General features: G+C 37.2%; 1 protein-coding gene across 5 annotated transcripts in view; it reads left to right on the top strand.

The window, feature by feature from the left end:
* LOC145672878 (uncharacterized) overlaps positions 1 to 19,043 on the top strand; it is a 101,273-nt gene that overhangs the window by 62,572 nt on the left and 19,658 nt on the right. For 2 of the 5 annotated variants that reach the window (XM_081742061.1, XM_081742059.1), the window contains 2 exons: positions 5,779 to 5,832; positions 14,796 to 14,999. In XM_081742061.1, coding sequence (XP_081598187.1) covers positions 5,779 to 5,832; positions 14,796 to 14,999 — 258 coding nt within the window. Of the gene's footprint in view, positions 1 to 5,778; positions 5,833 to 6,874; positions 6,929 to 8,590; positions 8,639 to 14,795; positions 15,000 to 19,043 lie in introns of all 5 variants that reach the window. The other 3 variants (XM_081742060.1, XM_081742062.1, XM_081742063.1) reach the window with 3 other exon arrangements.

Here is a 19,043-nt window from a genome sequence, read left to right as displayed (position 1 = left end):
ATGGTGCTTACCTCTAGAACGTTGTTATTAAGTAAATAGATGCATAAATCTGTGCACAATAGTTTGAAAAATTCATCAGTTTAATTTACTGTTTTGTTTTGTTAATGAAGCAAAGATTTTTCGTACATGACTTATCCTGTTCTTGAGTTAGTTCCTGAAAATTTTTAAGTGTGTGTGTTCAATACTTATAAAGATTTTTTCCTTTGTTCTGTTATATTGATTATATATATATATATATATATATATATATATATATATATATAGTGTTCGAGGTGGAAAAGAAAGGCAGAGGCGGTGTGTTTTATTACGATTTTGACTCGACATGCCAGCTATCCAAATGTTGAAATACAATGATGGTATATTCCCTAAAGGATTCCATTTCTATTTACATAATGATTCAAAACCATGGAATAACTTTTCATAGTTACGAGTAGAGCATGGAGAGGCTTTGTCCCCGCTCCCAACTTTCTGCGAATAATAATAATAATAAATATCCTTTACGTTGTATTGTAGAGAATTATACACGAAAATGCTCAAAAACAGATTTTTTTTATATATATATATTAACGATTTTTAAACAATTTCCTGCGGGTAAAGTCCCGGACTCCCCACTCGATTGAGGTATTCCAGACCCCAGGAAGGTTATTATCCAATTATTAGAAAGACGCAAAAGTACGTGTTAATGAAAGTATATAAGGTCCATCCATTTAATATTCTTGATACGCCACGCAATAACCGAACACTTCAGGAAAATAGCATATTTTTTTGATTGCATAAACTATAATTTTTTCTCATAAATACCGGACTCAGGTAGTCGCAAAAAAAAAAAAAGTCCCGGCGAACTCATAACAGTACTTTCTGATTTCACTTTAAGCGAGTTGCCTCAATACACTGCCTTTTGTTTGGATTGGGCCCATGACAGATATTTCTTTCTGTCATGTCCCCATTATCTGTAACCAACACAACCAACACGAGTTCTTGCCTAGGAGCAGGCGGTGAACCTCTTTGTAGACACCTGATTTTAAAAACAAAATATAAGAAAAACATAACAAGAATGTTGTCGTTGCCAAAAACTTACATAAGAAATAAAATCTTTGACGTGTAAAGCAGTTCGTCAATTACTGTGTATAAAAATGGATTTATTAAAGGCATATAAATATCCACTTTCCAGTGACGGTATGTCTTGATCACTGAGAAACCAGAGGCGGTATGTCTTCATCACTGAGAAATGAGCATTTTATTTAACCTCAAACAACCTCAATTTCACAGCATTCAACTTACTGAAACTCAATACTAACCCTGAGAAAGAGTAAAACTACAGTTAACATCGTGAGGTAAACCATCTAAGTAAATACTAAAGGTTTGAAAAGAAATTGCACATTGTACAATGCTTATACTTTTTTTTTAACCAACCATATACCCAGTGGCGTAGAAAAGGGGGCACTTCTCCAAATCGTAGAAATTACTTTGTGTCTTCAATATTACTACACTTCACAAATTGAATCTCATCATTAGGAGTAGGATTTATATATAGTTTATTTGACAAAATTATATTTAATAAAGTTGGAGTGTGTACTTATATAATGATCCGCTTTTCCTTCGTAATAAAATCAGGAGTTATAATTGAAACATACACATATACAGATCAGAAACTACTCTTTCTATCCCCTGTAGCAAGTTGAGCAAACAACTATATGCAATTATGTCCAAAGGAATTAATGTAAGCATGCAACCCTGCCCAAGCAAATTTTGCGCCCCCTCCCTTATTTATTCATATTCATTATATGTTTAAACAATACGCTAACAGGAAGCCACCAGCAACGGAACGCGTTATAAAGCAACAAGATCAGATCAACGCAAGATCAGATTAGGCTGGCAACCAATGAGCAATAGACTCAGCTCCTTGTAGTTTCAGTAGCGTCGTAAATTAAAAAAATTGGCGCTGTAGTACCAACATTGTTTTCAGTATACGTCTCCCTTAAATTCCTTTCTTGTGAACATTTTTTTTTTTCGCGTACCAGATCTCAATCTCGATTTTTTTTTTTTTTAATTTGCTCCTTTGGCCCGTACGTAGATAATGGCCTAATTATATACTACGAAAATACTGAAAAATGTTGAGATGTAGATTTGTATATACAAATAAATAAACAGATGTATTCTAACAAATAAACTAAATAAACATCCTAATATGTGTAGAAATTGTGATAAAATTGAAGGATATAAGTTTATATTAGTTGTTAATTTTATTATATATTTTATTAAATGATGTTAAGATATGTGAGATAAATGAGATTTAGAAGTGTCAGAAGAGATTAGTGAGATAAAGCATAAGTGAACTATGCTCGAAAAGTTGATCTTCTTTAAGACTGTTCTAAGTCTAGGCAGTAAATTTTAGTGTTAAGATTAGTACAGAAGCTTGCTTTTTTGGACACAGAACATACTTAATTGTTGCTGTGGGAGTTTGACTTGAAGCATATTATGACTAAAGCAGTAGTGTACATAAAATTTCATTAACCACCCAAACTTATATCGTTTCAGAACATGCGCCACTTTTGTGTACTTATCTTACCATGAAAAATGTTTATTTTTTCTGTAATATCTTGTTGAAGGGGGGAATACCCACCTTTCTTTGCACCAGCGATACTTACCACTCAGTAAATCTCAAGGGTGTGCCTTGAAAGTCGACCTTTCTTCATTATTTTTTTCAGTTTGTTTTCTTTCTTGCTGTGTGCAGATGATATTTCTTGAAAGTCTGATATTGCTTCATTCCACTTTATTTATTTATTTTTATTTATTTATTTATTTATTTTTTTTAAAACAAAACACTTCAAGTATTCTTCTGTTGTTTATATTGTTATAAGAAGAAACAAATTCTCAAAGGAGTCACCTTAAAAATGAGCAAACTTAAGTTTAAGTACTCGAAAACTGATTGTAGATCTCAATTATATTCAAGTTGGGGGGATTGATCGGGCTGGGAGAGGCGCATTATCGCCTTCAAAGATTCGTTGTTACGCAGTATTTGGATCATAGGATACACCGTTATTTAAAATGTCTACACGATCACTGACAGTAATTTGTGCTTTGACAACAATATCATCAATGGAATACTATGAAACTGCTGCTTCCACCAGCACAAAGTCACTGCCATGTTTAGGAGCCAGCGAGAAGGATGACTCATCCTACCATTTTCCTGTTTTCCAGTCGTAAGAACTCTCTCGTACCTATATAATTAGCGTACTTGCCTTTGGCGTAGGAGACCAAAGTTCGATTCCTGGTGGGGGTGCATGTAGTTCGGAACCCAGATTAAGCTGAAGTCCATGTCTCATATAGCCTCGGGAGGAGGGGGGCTCAGTGGTAGAGCGTTCACCTCCGGTGCTTGTGGTCCCTGGTTCGATCCTAGCTCGTGCCGTGTGGACTTTGTGGTGGATAAACACCGTGCTCGTGGGTTTTCTCGGGGTTCTCCCGCTTCCTCCCACTTTTTTCATTCCACCATTTCATTCATTTCTCATCATCACGGTCTCCTTTAGCCTAACCGCATATTCGTGGGACGTAAAACTAAAAGATTTCATTTCATTTTCATATAGCCTCGGTGCTAAATGGAACGCGAAACTCCAGTCCACCTAACCAATCATCGGCGATCCATGTTTTAACGGTATTGAAACTATCTTTTTCACACTTCGTCAATGTTCGGTGATCCTTCTCACCTGGGCAGTTTTCATTCACTATTCCTCTAGTTTGATGATCTCTTGCTTCTATATGCTGTCACTACTTTGGACATCGTTGTTCTCGATGCATTTGATCCACTGACTGGCAGTCTCGGATACACTTGTTGCGACTAATTATGCACCACAATTTGCCCTTTTTAAAAATCGAATAGGCCTCATTTTACAACACCAATAATTCCCTTATTGCACGGACGAATCCGTATTACATCACAATACATGAATGATGAATGTTATTAATCATTAGTATTATATGTGCTGCAATAAATGGATATTACTTTGATAACTGTAGGTAGTGGACATTGAAACTGAAACACCTGATAGAAAACCATAATTTGTATTTAATAACGTGTTGGGGTTCCTTTGGCGGCCAGTATAGCAGCAACACGATTTTAGAAGAATTGATAAAGGTCGTGCATCGTGTGCAGAGGAATTTTCAGCCATTTCTCTTGAAGCGCAGTGACAAATTCAGCACGTGTACTTGGTGGAGGGAAACGTTCTCTCACTTGATCTTCTAACAAACCCCATAGAGGCTCAATAATGTTGAGATCCGACGATTGAGCGGACCATGACAGATCTTCGACCTCACTGTCATGTTCATTGAACCACTCTGACAAATTTAGCAGTGTAAATAGGCCAGTTATCATACTGGAACACTGCACCACCATTCGGGAAGAGTGTTCGAATTATAGGGGCTTCCAGAATGGTCTTATAGTCCTTGGCAGTGACATGACCCTGTAGAACAATTAGGGGGCAAAGTCTGCCACGATATTACACCCCAATCCATCACAGATGTGCCTCCATGTTTTGACTGTGGGTACCAAGCAGTCTGGGTTGTATGCCTCAGAGGGGCTTCTCCAGACGAAAACCCTCACTGTTATTTGGAAAACAGTGTAACTGGACCTCATCCGAGAATATGACACGTTTTAGGTCATTCAACTTCCAGGTTTTATGCTTCTGGCACCCCTGAACCCACTTTGCGGCATTTGTACTACCGATAAAAAGCTTCGATATAGCAACCCTGTTATGGATGGTGACCTTATGCAGGCATCCACGGACTGTTTTCGTGCAACAGTGTAGTCAATGTCTGACGTCCCTTTTAGACAATTTGCATTTTCCTCTGCAGTTGCTCGTCCTGGATGTGGTTCATCTTTTCTGTTCATATGCATAAAAGGTGACTAGCTCGTGTAGTAGCTCATGAGACGTCACAAAGTGTTGCAGTTTTGAATACAGATGCACCTGCTAGACGCGCCCCTACTACCTTCCCTCTTTTGGAGTCGGATATATCCTCCATTATACCGTTATACACACATGATTGGACGTTCACTGACGAACTTCTTCTACTGGAGTGACTACCAGGGACCCGCACACGTGACTCATTGCTCAAAAGTACGATATACCCTTCCAGATGACTCTAGTGAACCCCTCGAACATCCAGTGCAATTTGCGCAGGTGTTTCAGTTTCAATGTATCTCTATGTGTGTGTGTGAAAGGATTGTGTAAATTGAATAATGTATTACATATTTCATCTCCATTTCTGCCATCAAAGAATAAAAGCAAATAGAAAAATTGGTGTAATACGTTGTCAATGAAAGTCTTGTTTTCTATAAGCAAATAGATACCCCATTTCTCTTTCCTGTTTTTTCTTCAAAAAAGAAAAAAAAAACTTGAATGCAAGAAATTCCCGAATTAATTCCTTATATCCCCGCCCCGTTATCTACACCACTGTGCTTTCTATGCCACACATTTTTGCTCCTATTTTTAATATAAATCCATGTTCAATGTTTAGTTCAGCATTTTTTTAACACACCTTTGTCTCAACAAACTAAATAGATGTTTAGATGTTTTGGTGCATTTATGTCTATTGAGATTAGCAATCTAAAATACTTCATAATATTAGGCTCATAAGAATAGAATGCATGGAAGAAAATCATAATTTCATTTAAAATATGCTTAGACATTTTATGTGAAAGATATTAAAATAACAATAAATAAATAAATAAAATAATTAAACAAAATCAATTGTGGTGGTAACATACAACGTGTTTCATTGTAGAATATTGGAATATATCATCCGAGACACGGCGGCTGTACCATGCAGATATGGAAGGTACGACGGCTTACTGTGTTTAAATAGTTACGAGGTGCTGTCCAAAATACCTGGGAATTTCTTCGTGAAAATAAGAAAACTTAACCTTGAATTCTAATTTCCAGTGTCACCTGGTTCAAAGTAGTCACCGCGGACTTGTATGCAACAATCCCAGTGACTCTCTTATTGTTAGGTGCAATATTGAAAGTTCGCTAGCCGTAGTGGGTTAACAATGGTTACGATTCTCTTTGAATCTCTTTGACTTCCACCCTTTCAACTTCATTTAGGGGACAGGTAGATATCGCAAGGAGCTAGAAAGGGCAGTAGGGTGGGTGGGGACAGTGGTTGTGTTCTTTGACCTGAACCGATACTATCGTTGGTCGTCATTAAAAAAAAAAAAAAAAAACGCTGTGATTTGCATCAGGTTCATTTCGTCAGGTAGAATGCGTTGACGGGGCTCATATGACAGCCCAACTCTTACTAAAAACATCGTGAATTGTCTGCCTTTGTCCTCAATGATCACTTCACATACCTTGGTGGCTGTTTCCGGAGGTGTGTATGGATTCAATACGTGAATCCATAAATTTCCGGATACCTTTGAAGCGCGTAAACCACTCCAATATTCTTGCTTCGCTTAAAACCTGCAGCCTTCAGCATTCAGTGGGTTTTAACTGTAGTTTTCTTCATTTGGAAATAAACCTTCATGAAGATCGTTCGTCCCTTGACGTCATCCATTTCGAAGGCACAACAGAACATAGCGTAATGAAACCAGCAAAAACTAAGAAACGCAGGCACTCATAACAATATTTTTGGCAGACTGTCAGGTCGCTAGCTGCGGAAGTTGGTACTGTTATTGATTTTAACCGGAATATTAAAATTCTAGCACCTCGTATATTTTAAATTGTTTTACGCAAAAGGATAAGCAATATTAATATATTGATAATTTGTTAGGTTGAAGAAGTCAATAAACAATTTCGTTTACAATGTACTCAGATGTGTTTGATGTGAAATAAATTAAAAATCATAATTGTGGTAACACATAATATAACGTGTTTCGTTGTAGCTTATTCGAATATGTCATCCGAGGCACGACTGCTGTACCGTGCAGATGTTGAAGGTACGACTACTTACTGTGTTTAAGTACTTACGAGGTGCTACCTAAAATTTCCGGAAACTTCGTCGTAAAACTAAGAAAACTTAGCCTTGAATTGTAATTTCCACAGTCACGTTCTAAGCAATCACCTCGGACTTATATGTAACAATTTCAGGAATTTTCCCATTCTTTGATGCAATGCTAGCTAGGATATTCTCTAGGAACTGTTACAATTCTGCTTGGATCTCTTATAATGGAATTAAAACACCGCTCTTTCAACTGGAATTTCATTTAGGAAACAGGTAGAATCGCAAATAGCAAGTTAGATGGGGCGAATAGGAAAGATGGGGATAGTGGTCATATTTTTTGATCTGAACTCACAGTCTCGCTTATCGCCGTTCATAAGATAAGATACAACCTTCGCTGCGATTTGTTTCTTATTCAGTTCATCGTAGAATGTGTTAATTAACATGCTCCCTATGACAGTCCAACTCTTCTTACAAACATCTTGGATTGTCTAGCTTCTGTCCATAGTGTCACGTCCCACACTTTCGCTATCGTTTCCAGAGATGTGCATGATGACGATCGACTCGAATGCTAGTTATCCTCCACTCTTTTCCGGCCATCTTTGAAACAGTTAAACCATTCAAATGTTCTTGCTTGGCTTAAAACTTGCCTTCTTTAGTATTAGTGGGTTTCAGCTGCTGCAGATTTCGTCAGCTTGAAATAAAACTTAACGTAGATTGCTTTTTTCCGTGACGGCAACGATTTCGAAAAGCCATTTCGCAGACACAGTAGAACACAATGGTAACTAGCAGCAAAGCTTGGTACTGCTACTGATTTCAGCTAACTCTATAACTAACTCTATGGCCTATGGAACCCGGAGGTTCAATGCCGCGTTCACAAAAGCTCTCCACTGACTTCTATCCTTAGCCAGTTGGATCCAGTTTCTACTTTGTATTCCTATTTCTGCGAGATCCATCTTAATATTGTCCTCCCATCTGCGCCTAGATCTTTCTAATGGTCGTTTCCAATTGGCCTTCCAGTCAAGACTGAAAGCGTTTCCACTTTCTTCCATTCTAGCTACATGACCTGCCCACCTGAGCCTCCTAGACTTGACGACTTGACTGATTTCAGCTTAATGTTAAAATTCTCGGAAATTTTTGGTGGCACCTCGTATATTTTAAATTATTTTACGCAAAGAGATTTAAAATAAGAAAATATAAATACAATGCCGTTATAAATGATTCATACGTTTTCAGAATGCTGTATTAGAAGTTTTCTAAACCCTTTACATAGTTGTACTTTTCCTTACTGTCTTCTAAAAGCACGTTACACTGCTATAACAGACGAACATCTCGCATATTCTAGCACACAAAAACTCTTTTCTTGCTTTGCCTCCATTTTGGACAAGTACTAAACTCGTGCTGCCACCTAGAATACACAATACAAATTTGGTGAGTTTGTGGTTATTTTCATATATATATATCATGTTTATAAGTGTAGTACCTTTTGAAAATATAGCCTTTTGAAAACGAATGAATTATTTATAGTAACCATGTATGCTAATAATTAGTAAAACAAAACCCACAGTTTCGTTTATAATATACTTAGACGTTGGGTGTGAAACAAATAAATATAAAATAAACTCGTAATTTTGGTAACATACAACGTATTTCATTGTAGCTTATTGGAATATATCATCAGAGGCAGAAGCTGCTGCAGATTTTGAAGGTACGACGGCTTAATATGTTTCAATATTTAGATTTGAATTCATTTACGCAAATAAATGAAACAGAAAAGAGTACTAATAATAATTTAATCTTACGAAAATTTTTGTTGTGTTCATAATACAGGGTGAGTCAAAATATTGTTCGCGATTTCAATGATTTTTTTTTTCTTTTAATAATACGTGTGTAAACAGAGATTACACACATTGATTGATCAACTCAAAAGTTTTTTTTCTTCAACATATTATAAATGTTCAATATACGATCCACGAGCTACACGACACATCTAGCCTATAATCAAATTTCTGCCAAAATCTTCCTAGCATGTGAGGGTCGATATCGCCCACAGCTGCAGATGCAGATGCGTTCACTCAATTTAACCATAATTGTAGCAGCTGACGGCACAAATATCCTCAATTTTCCACAGAAATGCCGTTGAACTTGCACCAACGGACTTAGTCGCATGAAAATCAAGCACGCAGAACGTTTTCTGGCCTGTAGAAGCCGTATTGATCACTTCGACTAAGCTGTCTCCTTGTGGACGTCTACGTAACTATGCCTTTGCAATAGAAAGAGAAAAAAAACTTCTTCAGATTATATTTCAGAATATATATATATATATATATATATATATATATATTTGCAACAAAAGCTCATTGCTGTTCGAATATTAATTAACGGAATCGGGAATATCATTTTGACCCACCCGGTGTAGAAGTATGCATTAATTAGTAGAACTCCTTGTGGATTACGGTTTTCTTCTCACAATTATCAATGGAGAATAATATCATAATATGAGTTTCTGAGCAGCTAATAGAGTGGTCAGTGTAACCTACTGTTTATCAGTGCTTAATTTGAGAATTACACAGTGATGTCTCAAAGACAGTGACTATTTTTCCTATCTTTTTTCCTTTTTTCTTCCGAATTTTTCGTCCCCTTACTTCGGCGCCCGGGACCTTCGCCCCGCTCCCCCCCACAGCACGAGCCTGTGAAAGAGCACGCTTTAAATTATTTTTCGACACAAGTTTCCACCAATGTCAGAGCAGAGAACCAACTTGTCCAAACCTTTCTCAACGAAACATCCAGTCAGTGTCCGGCAAGTATGCGCCGTTTCGTTTAAACACCACCGCAGCGTTAGTGTCGGCGCTTCACGCATGCGCGCTAGTTTCACTGGTTCATTGTGTCTCCACTGAGGCCAGTACGGTTTAGTTGTTGCGAGTGTACTGTGTCCTGTGATCGTTTACAAAGTTTAAACAATTGCTGAACTCGCCAACTGAGAATCGTTCCGTTATTTGGTTTTTGAATGCAAGAAACGTTACGCTGGCCGAAATTCATTGTCAAATCGTAAAGACTTACCATGAAAGAGTGACCACCACTTGTTCCTACATCTGAAGCACGAGTTCGGCGGTAAGCGCTTTGAAAGTGAGGACGATGCCAAAAGCACTATGGAATGAAATTACGTCTGAGGTGTTCGTATAGTAATATCAACTTCTTTGTGGCAGCCTGTTCTTTTGCCTATATGTATAATTCGTGGAAGTCGTTCGTCTTTCCCGTAGAAAATATAATTTTTCAAAGTAAACGGACGCTATTGTGACTGTTCAGAGTGCATTTTCAAGACACAAACCTTAGTTGAGTTCATCATTACTACTCCAATCGCCTCATAAGTATTCTATATAGCGTCCATGAGCGAACTTTATGCTTCGTTTCTACCAGTATGATTGTCAAGGAACTATATCACTATCAGAGAAATTTCTTCCGCATTCTTTTTTTTATTTACTCTTTTGTGACCTTGCCTTGCAGCATTGTCTTCAGTACTTTATATACCATACACAGCCCCCCCCCCCCAAAAAAAATACTTTAATAGGTGGTATTTGCGTTTTTCTTTCGAAGTTGAATTGTCTTTGCAATTTGTAATATGGTGTTTGCTCAACAGGTGTCGGTACTCTCATCGCTGTTATATGTGACGTAATCGAAATCCGTTTTAAGCTGGTATTTGAGTTTCCAGCATGTTCACCAGATTTAACACCTCTAGCCATTTTGTTTTTGGGGATGTTGAAGGATGTCGTGGATCGTAGAGAACCGGGTACACAGGGAGACCTTCGTGAAGAAATTATAGCGGCATGTGCAGCAATCTCCCGAACACGTTGACCGACGTTATTCAAGCAACTGGTCGTCGTTGAGATTTGTGTCTAGCCGCTAACGGCAACCACTTTGAGCTCCTTCAGTAACTGTACAAGTGCTGGAAACTTGTTCTCTGCTTTATTATAATATGTGTAATGTAATTATAATTAATTAAGTTTAGCACCAACACACAGTGTAGAATTTTCTTTCGTTAAATTGTGTATACCGCAATGACTTTATAGGTAGAAACTAAATTGCGCTCCGGGCGAGTCTTTTTCCTTCACCAATTTTATTACAAAGTTCTAATTACAAATGTCTTTGATTACAAAGAGTAAATAGTGTCTATCTTCTTATTTGACCAGATGAAGGGAGACTGGTGTTTTGCACGGTGCCCCTTCTCTCAAAACAGTCTCCAAGGCACCTGCAAGGTTTTGGTGAGTCTTGAAGGAAAGCCCCCCTCAGCCCAAGACAGCTTCGTGAGGCTTGGTTGTAGTGAGGATCCCTAGTCCAATGCGACCTCGGAGCAGGTGTTGGTTAGTTGATCAGTTGGTCGACTGATACCAGGTACCTCCGTGGTTGCGCTTTTATGTGTCCTCTTCGGGTCCTTTCGTGAGGTCCGTCACCTTTCGGCTTCCTCCGGTGTCTTCCGTGTTGACTTCTCGTCTGCTTCGTTGTTTACAATCAATAACACGTGTTGTATTAGCATGTGCTTGTGTTATGATGTGGGGATCCTTATAATACATACGTATATTTTGACGAACTCTGTATATATATCATTCGGTGATCCTTTTCCTCTCTTTCTTGAACTTCTGCTGCTTACTTGTTTGTCTTCTTGGCTCTTCTTTTTCATTTCGATTTCTTCTTCTTCGTACTTTCTTCCTATTCCTTTTTTTCTGTTGTCTTCAGAATACTTTTTCACTCTTTGCTTATTTTTATTCTGAAGAGACCAGAAGAAGAAATGAGGAATAGGAAGAAAAGGTGGAAGGAAGAGGCAAGACGAGAAAACAGATAAACACACTAGCAGACGAAGAAGTAAGCCGAATTAAAAGAAAAGAATGTGAAACAAAGGAAAAGTAACAAAATCTCAAATACGAGGCGCATCCAGAAAGTAACTTTTCCAGCCGTCTCATAGCTAAGAAACTGTATGTTGGCGAAGTGACTGCGTGCACCTAATAGATTAAGGTCCTAGCAAGGCGCGTGTGCCAGCGGAATTTCCCTAGTGTTCTCAGTAGCATAGTGCAGTGGTTTAAGATGGACGTTCCTATTCCAGTTCGTGCCGCGTGTGAAGTGCGAGAAGTGATAAAATTTTTGAATGTACAGGGCATAGCACTGATTGAAATCCATCGTCAGCTATCCCAAGTTTATAAGCCTAACGTCATGAGCAAGCAGATAACATACACAGCTCGCCAGACAACAAATCTCCTGCAACACTTCGGCTGGTACATTTTCGATCATCCACCCTATAGCCCGGACCTCGCTTCGAGCGATTGCCGTCTGTTCTTACACCACATCAAGAGATTCCTGTCAGGTCAGCATGTCATTTAAATCCAAATTCAGCCCCGCAACTTGGGGAAGGGATATATATATATAAATGATCGAAAATGACCTGTATTAGTGCGGAATTCATAGTTTTTGAGGTCACTAAGATGAACAGTGACATTTTCGATGCTGTTTAAATCCAAATTTAGCCCCCATTAATACTCCTAAGGGGAATGGTGACATGTAAAAACAATTGAAAATGACCGATATTAGTGTCGAATTCATAGTTTTAGGAGTTGTGAGTTTTGGTGCCGTTTATGTCCAAAATAAAATTATTCTCCCCATGCGCAGAACGGGGATTCTGCTAGTAATCTATATTTTAAGTTTTAGATCTGATGACACGAAGTAATTCATGTGAACTTCAGTTGTACACACTAAATCTCGCACACAATTTTCAGTTTTTAATGTGTGTTGAAGATATCTTAAAATGATGATTTCATCCATAGCGTCTGCTTTGTTATTGGTCTCAGAAATTATTTTTTTTATATATATATAATGGACGTTTACTAAAAGATATTAATTTTACACTTAAGGTATTTTAATATTTGCTAGATAATTCACATTTTCTCTTCTGGGTTTTGGTAGAACATATTCTTCTTTTAACATTTTGTTGCATGAAATCTTACCACAGCCTTATAGTCAGTTTTACTTTTTTCATATTTGAAGAAATACATTAATTAATACACAGGGCTGCCCTAGGCAGTTTGCCATCCCGTGCAATGGCATGATTTGTAAAACCCCCTTCCTCCAGGAAGACCAAATCTTAAAAGCTACGATTTTATGTATGCTACCTCATCATGAACAATGAAGGGAAGGGAAAGACCTAAACACTACAAATACAATCTCGTTGTGTCTGTTTTTTCCTTTAAATAATATCTATTATATTAGTGGAAGATAAAGCAAGCACACCTGCAGAGGAAAGATGGTAATCGTTTTAATAGAATTCAATATCGAGCTTCAATCTCAATATATCAGTTTGCAATTCCAGTGCAATTAGCTCTTTTATCTTTATTTCTTGATTTTTCCATCTACATCTGTTTAAAAAAATTTTAAAAAAAAACTTGTTTCCACCTTAAATGATAAGGAACTTGTTTGCTTCAAAGGCGAAACAAGTTTTTATATCAAAACTGTGATAACTAACTAAATAGAACAGGTGTTCGCTACTGTTCGAGGATTGAGTTCTTGTATTTGACAACAATCAAGCAATTTATGCTGGAATTTGTTTGACCATTTGCTTTAGCACTGTCCATGTGATCTTAAACTAATGCGACCTAAACATGATTTATGAATGTAGTATTCAAATAGAAGGTCAGCTTAGTAAATTTAACTACCATAATCATGAAGTCTGTTTCCAACAAGAAATATTTATTTTAAATAATATAGTTATGACAGAGTTTGCTGCACCGTGTAAATGCACGTATTGGACATATGGTAGAGCCGGCCTTGTTGGTAAATTATATATTATGGTTTTTTACACGTGTGATATCACTTAGAACATAGATTCCAAAATAAATAGAAGTAAAATTTGAAGATTATTTAATTACAAAATAAATACAGGGTGGAGCAGAGGAAGCGCATGTTTTTTAAACTGCTATTACTGGGTTTCAGTTTCAGATATTATGGAACGTTGGAGCATAGAGCATCGTGTGTTCACGATCGAGCAGTTCTTTAAAAAACAATGATTCTGTAGTCACAGTTCAATGTCTTTTCCATCGAAAGTTTAATGTCGACCGTCGAGGTACAGTCCTAAATTGAAACACTATACTCCGATGAGTTGCAGCGTTTATAAGTACTAGGTCTGTGGTGGAAAAGAAACCACCTGCAAATGGTCTTCCTCGTTCAGTTCGAACTCCGGTAAAGACGTATATAGAGTGAAAAGGGCAGTTCTTGCTAGTCTGAAATGATCTGCTAGGCAACAGGCTGTATCGTTGGGTTTGTCATGTCGTTCGCTTCATCGCATCTTACTTCTCAAATTTCACCCATACAAAATAATGATTGTCCAGCAGCTAAGTAAAACGGATTTTGTATAGTACAGAGAATGTTGTGGCATAATGGAATCTATTACGCAAGATGCAGATGTCCCAGTATTCATGAGTGATGAAGCCCATTTTCATCTGGATGGCTAGCTAAATGTACAAAACTGCTCTACTCTCCGACGCTCCATAGTAACTGAAACGACATTGTTTGAGCTGTCTGCCAATAGTCGCTCAAAATCAATACGCCTACTCGTCGCCGAGTACTAGCGGTTTAAAAAACATGCGTTTCCTTTGCTCCATCGTACAAAAGTGAAACTTGAAGATTATCTGGAGGATGTTCCAGAGAGGTGGGTCCTTATATCACACTTTAATTCGGTGGCCCTTGAAAAAAGTTATAGGATACTCTGATTTCTAAATTCTCATTATCTTCTTTGTTTTACTTTATTTAAAAAAAAAAAAAAAATATGCAAAATTCTAGTTAGAATAACTCTTTAAGTAGTTCGTAATTTATTATTTTGTTTTCAGCGTATTGGCACATGGAACGCGGTACAACTTATTGGCTGATCGGAAGAACTGACGGAGGTGAACCAGGGCCTCAGCGCCATACTTTGGGTGGCCTTCTAGGTGATGTGGCTGCTGAAGAAGCAGGGCAGCTTCACTTGAGGGTTGAGGAGGATGTCCTTTGCGTTTCTTTACAGAAAAAGCTTCTCGTGTGTGGAACAAAATCAGGTACATATCACCGTATAAATTTGAGTTTGTACAGTCGATTCAAAAATCTATGCCGATCCATGGTTATATACTGTTCGTTCTGAGATACACCAATTATTCATTACATCAAATACATGTAGACGGGGAACTTATGCAGGTATCTGACACTTATACATTGTTAGGGTTAAAAATAGATTCTAAGTTAACATGGGATGAACATGTAAATGATTTTTTAAAGAAACTAAGCGCGAGAGTACCTGATACGTAAACTTATTAAGATTCTAACTACGGAAACATTCAGAACAACTTATTTTGACTCAGGGTGGGGAAAAAATCATGATTTTTTTAAAAAAAATCATTTTTGTTGATTTTTTTGATTTAAATCAAATCTTTCTCCTCGTATAATACAAGTCGCGAACTGAAGAAAAAACATTAGGAATTAGTATTAAATGCTAATTATGCCATTTAAGTGAAAGTATTGGGGTTGAATTTTGAATTATCCCAAATCAACCTATATCAATTCCAAACAATGTTTCGTAACCCTTTTAAATTATGGCCTTTTTAAAGGTAAATTATAGACTTTCAGTCAAGCAGCTGCAGCATCATTCCTATTTATTCTAGGATAATGGTACATACATCACTCTCTTTCCTGTCCCTGAAGCGGGAAATTTTGAGAGTAATCGGCATTTTTTTTTTTTTTTTTTTTTTTTTAATTTTTGATCCCCTCTGGATTCCCCTGTGTCAACGCACAGATCTCAAAATCAACTGGGAAATACTAAGGGGTGTACTAAATGTATGTACAAAATTTTAAGCTTCTATCTTGAGTAGTAAGGGTGAGGAAACTATTGAACTAAGAACATTCCCACAATGCCCCAGATGACCCGGATGTAATATAAAAATTTCCTCAGACATCCCTATTTATCCTAGGATCATGATTTGTGCATTATTCTCTTCAGAATAAAACATATTTTCAAACTGTACCCTTCAAATTCTGACCAAAGCATATATTAACTAATAAATAATAGCGTTACAGTTTTGGCAAATTAACTTTGCCTTCACCAGACACATTATGAAATACATTTTCTAAGATTACAGCTTTATATACTTCTTAAAATGAGAGGAGGTCATTCCATGAACCAATCATATTCGTCCTTTCCTTTAACAATTTTTAATTAATACACATGCAACTTTTAATGATCAACTTTCGCTTAAGAGCTAAACTTTTAATTGGCACACCTGTGTAAGAATAACTTTCACTTTTGAAAAACATAAACTTTTAATTGCCTATCCGCTGTTCAATACACCTATTTTTACCTCTTCTTTCTTCTTTGTTTTATTCAATATCTTTCTCCATACATCATGTATATTTAGTCCGCTATTCCAATTCATAAGTTTCTCGCTTCCTTCCTTTCTTATCCATTCTGCCTCTTTCCATTTTCTTATAATGCTTCTTTTCTCCTTTTCCAGCCCCTCTACGCCTTCCCAGTCTATTTCATGTCCTGTCTCCCTTACATGTTTATATATAGCGTTACTATCTCTCTTCAATCGAAAGTCGTCCCTGTGCTGTTTAATCCTTTCTTGTAACCTCTTTCCTGTTTCCCCTATATAACTCATATCACATTCTTTACATTTAATTCTATATACAACCCCTTCATCACTTATTTGAATCTCTGTTACCTTCCTTTTCCTCGTTCGCAATGCATCTAACATTCTTCTGCTACCTTTTCTGTCCATTGTTACTCCTCCTTTTCTCAATAAGTTTTTTTAAGACTTTCGTTTTTTCTCCTATGGAGGTCTCGGGTTCAAACCCTGCTCCCGCCAAGTGAACTTTGTGGTGGACAAACACCGTGTGCGTGGGTTTTATCGGGGTTCTCCCGTTTCCTCCCACTTTCTTCACTCATCTCTCATCATCACCGTATCCTTTAGCTTAACCGGCATAACCGTGGGACGTAAAACTCAAAAATTTCATTTTTTTCTCCTATGCTCTCTATCCCGAACCATCTTTTTTTTCTTCTTCTCTCTTCCTTCTGCCCTCTTCTTTCTTGCTATTCTTCTTCAATCTATCCTCACTATATCCATTCTGTATTAATAAACTATGAAATTGCTCTATGTCTTCTTTTCTCTTCTCGTCATCACTGTCTATCATTTTTATCCTTCTCTCCATGTTTCTAATCAAGTTCCTTTTAGTTCCTTCATCTACATTTTTTTTATTTATTTTTACCTCTGTGGACCCCTCCCCCTGTTTTAAGGCAGAGATCTGAAACAAATCTGAAAAATACTGAGGAGTCTACTGAGTAAATGTGCAAAGTTTCAATCTTGTAGGTGCAAAAGTAAGCCGCAAAAGTAAGCCCGCGAAAAATAATATTTCCCAAATACCCCAGATTCCCATATAAAACAGGATCTCAGGTAACAGTTTCCTGAGACATCCCTATTTATCCTAGGAGCATAGTACGTACATCATTTTCTTCAGAATAGAACAGCCTTTCAAACGGTACCATTCATATGTCTCCATCTGAGGTGGGAAAATCACGAAAAAGGCTATATTTTGTTAAAAATATCATTTTTTAAAACATTTTTACCCCTCCGTGAAAGCATATGTAATAGGGTGGGCCGAAAAAAAATTTTTCAGATATTCAGGATTGAGTAGTTATCAAAAGTTGTGCATTGGTACGAAATGAAGCCATGTCAAATATGTTGATTTTAAAACAATATTTAACCGGGCCCCCGTGGCCCTAAAGTTCCTAATTTTTTGTTCAAATAAAATGGTTTTAGGTAATAAGAACATTTTACCAGACAATACTATTAATACATAAAACATGAAATACATGGTTTCAATATACGCAAATAACTATTAAGAGCTTAACTAACTTTCATAACTACCATATTAACACACGAAAAACCTTTGTGTTGAGCCCACCTCAGAACTCTCAAACTTTAAGAGAATATCACTTTTTCGCACCTGGATGCAAAATACATAACACTGGCTTTCCGAAGGCGGCGCTTAGATTGCTGAATTCAAATAAACTAGAAACAATATGGCTGCGAGCCTCTTTTCCTGTATTTTCTTGACTTCAAATTAAGCATATGATTTTGAATTACAACTCAAAATGCAAAACGATCATTAACCCCATTAAGAAACAAGATACCTGCATAGCCAAATTAAAGAAATTTAAGAACGGTGCTCAGAAGTTATGTGATATTTTCTCTTGCAAATGCTGCGATAGATTAACCTGTAAGTGTGATAAATCAAATTATATACCGCTTTTGGAGTGGGAGCTCATATTAGATCAGAGAAATCAGAGACAAATGACGAGTTGCAACGTAGATGAAGCAGAAACCCATAGGCTCAAAAGAAAGCATGACACACAGATCGATTATGATGCTGCGGTACCAATTACAAGAGGGTTACAATCGTTAGCCTCAATCCCGTACTTGGAACATACATTAAGCGCTTTCACCCCGAATTCAGACGATGAAGAGTTCGCATGGAGCTATCGTTTAGAGAATAAAATCTAAAGTAAACCTAAATAAACAATAGTGAGCCCTAAACAAATGAGTACCGCAAACGATTTAACAGGTGTATCAAATAGGTCGGCTGCTAAAATTGTATCCACTGTTTTAGAAGATATGAATTTACTGAACAAAACTAAGACAAGGTAGTAGATAAAAACAAAATCCGTACGAAACTAGCAAAAAAGAAAAAAAGCAACCGTCTACAGTGTAAAGCTACTAATTTTAAGAGTCTCTATTTTGGTGGCCGAAAATACCAAACTATAGTTCTAATTGACAATTGCAATAGGCAAAGCACTGAAGAATATGCGGATTATATCGATTTGACCGATTGGTCAGAAGTAATAGTAACGAAACCTCCAATTTCGGCTAACGTATCAATAGAAGAACCAACTGAAATGATTGTGGAAAAGAGGATGTTTCAGTTTGTCACGTTCCTCTTCCACACGCAGGCTTTGGAGAAGTGTCTAAAGGTAGTAACAGAATCTTCAGAAGTATGCGGTAGTGTTGCCGAGACGGTTATATTCGCGCAAAACTGGAAGCACGAAAGTATCT

This window comes from Thermobia domestica, chromosome 16, assembly GCF_964235325.1.
Source record: "Thermobia domestica chromosome 16, izTheDome1.hap1.1, whole genome shotgun sequence".
NCBI classification, from domain to species: domain Eukaryota; kingdom Metazoa; phylum Arthropoda; class Insecta; order Zygentoma; family Lepismatidae; genus Thermobia; species Thermobia domestica.
This window is presented reverse-complemented; position numbering and strand designations above follow the sequence as displayed.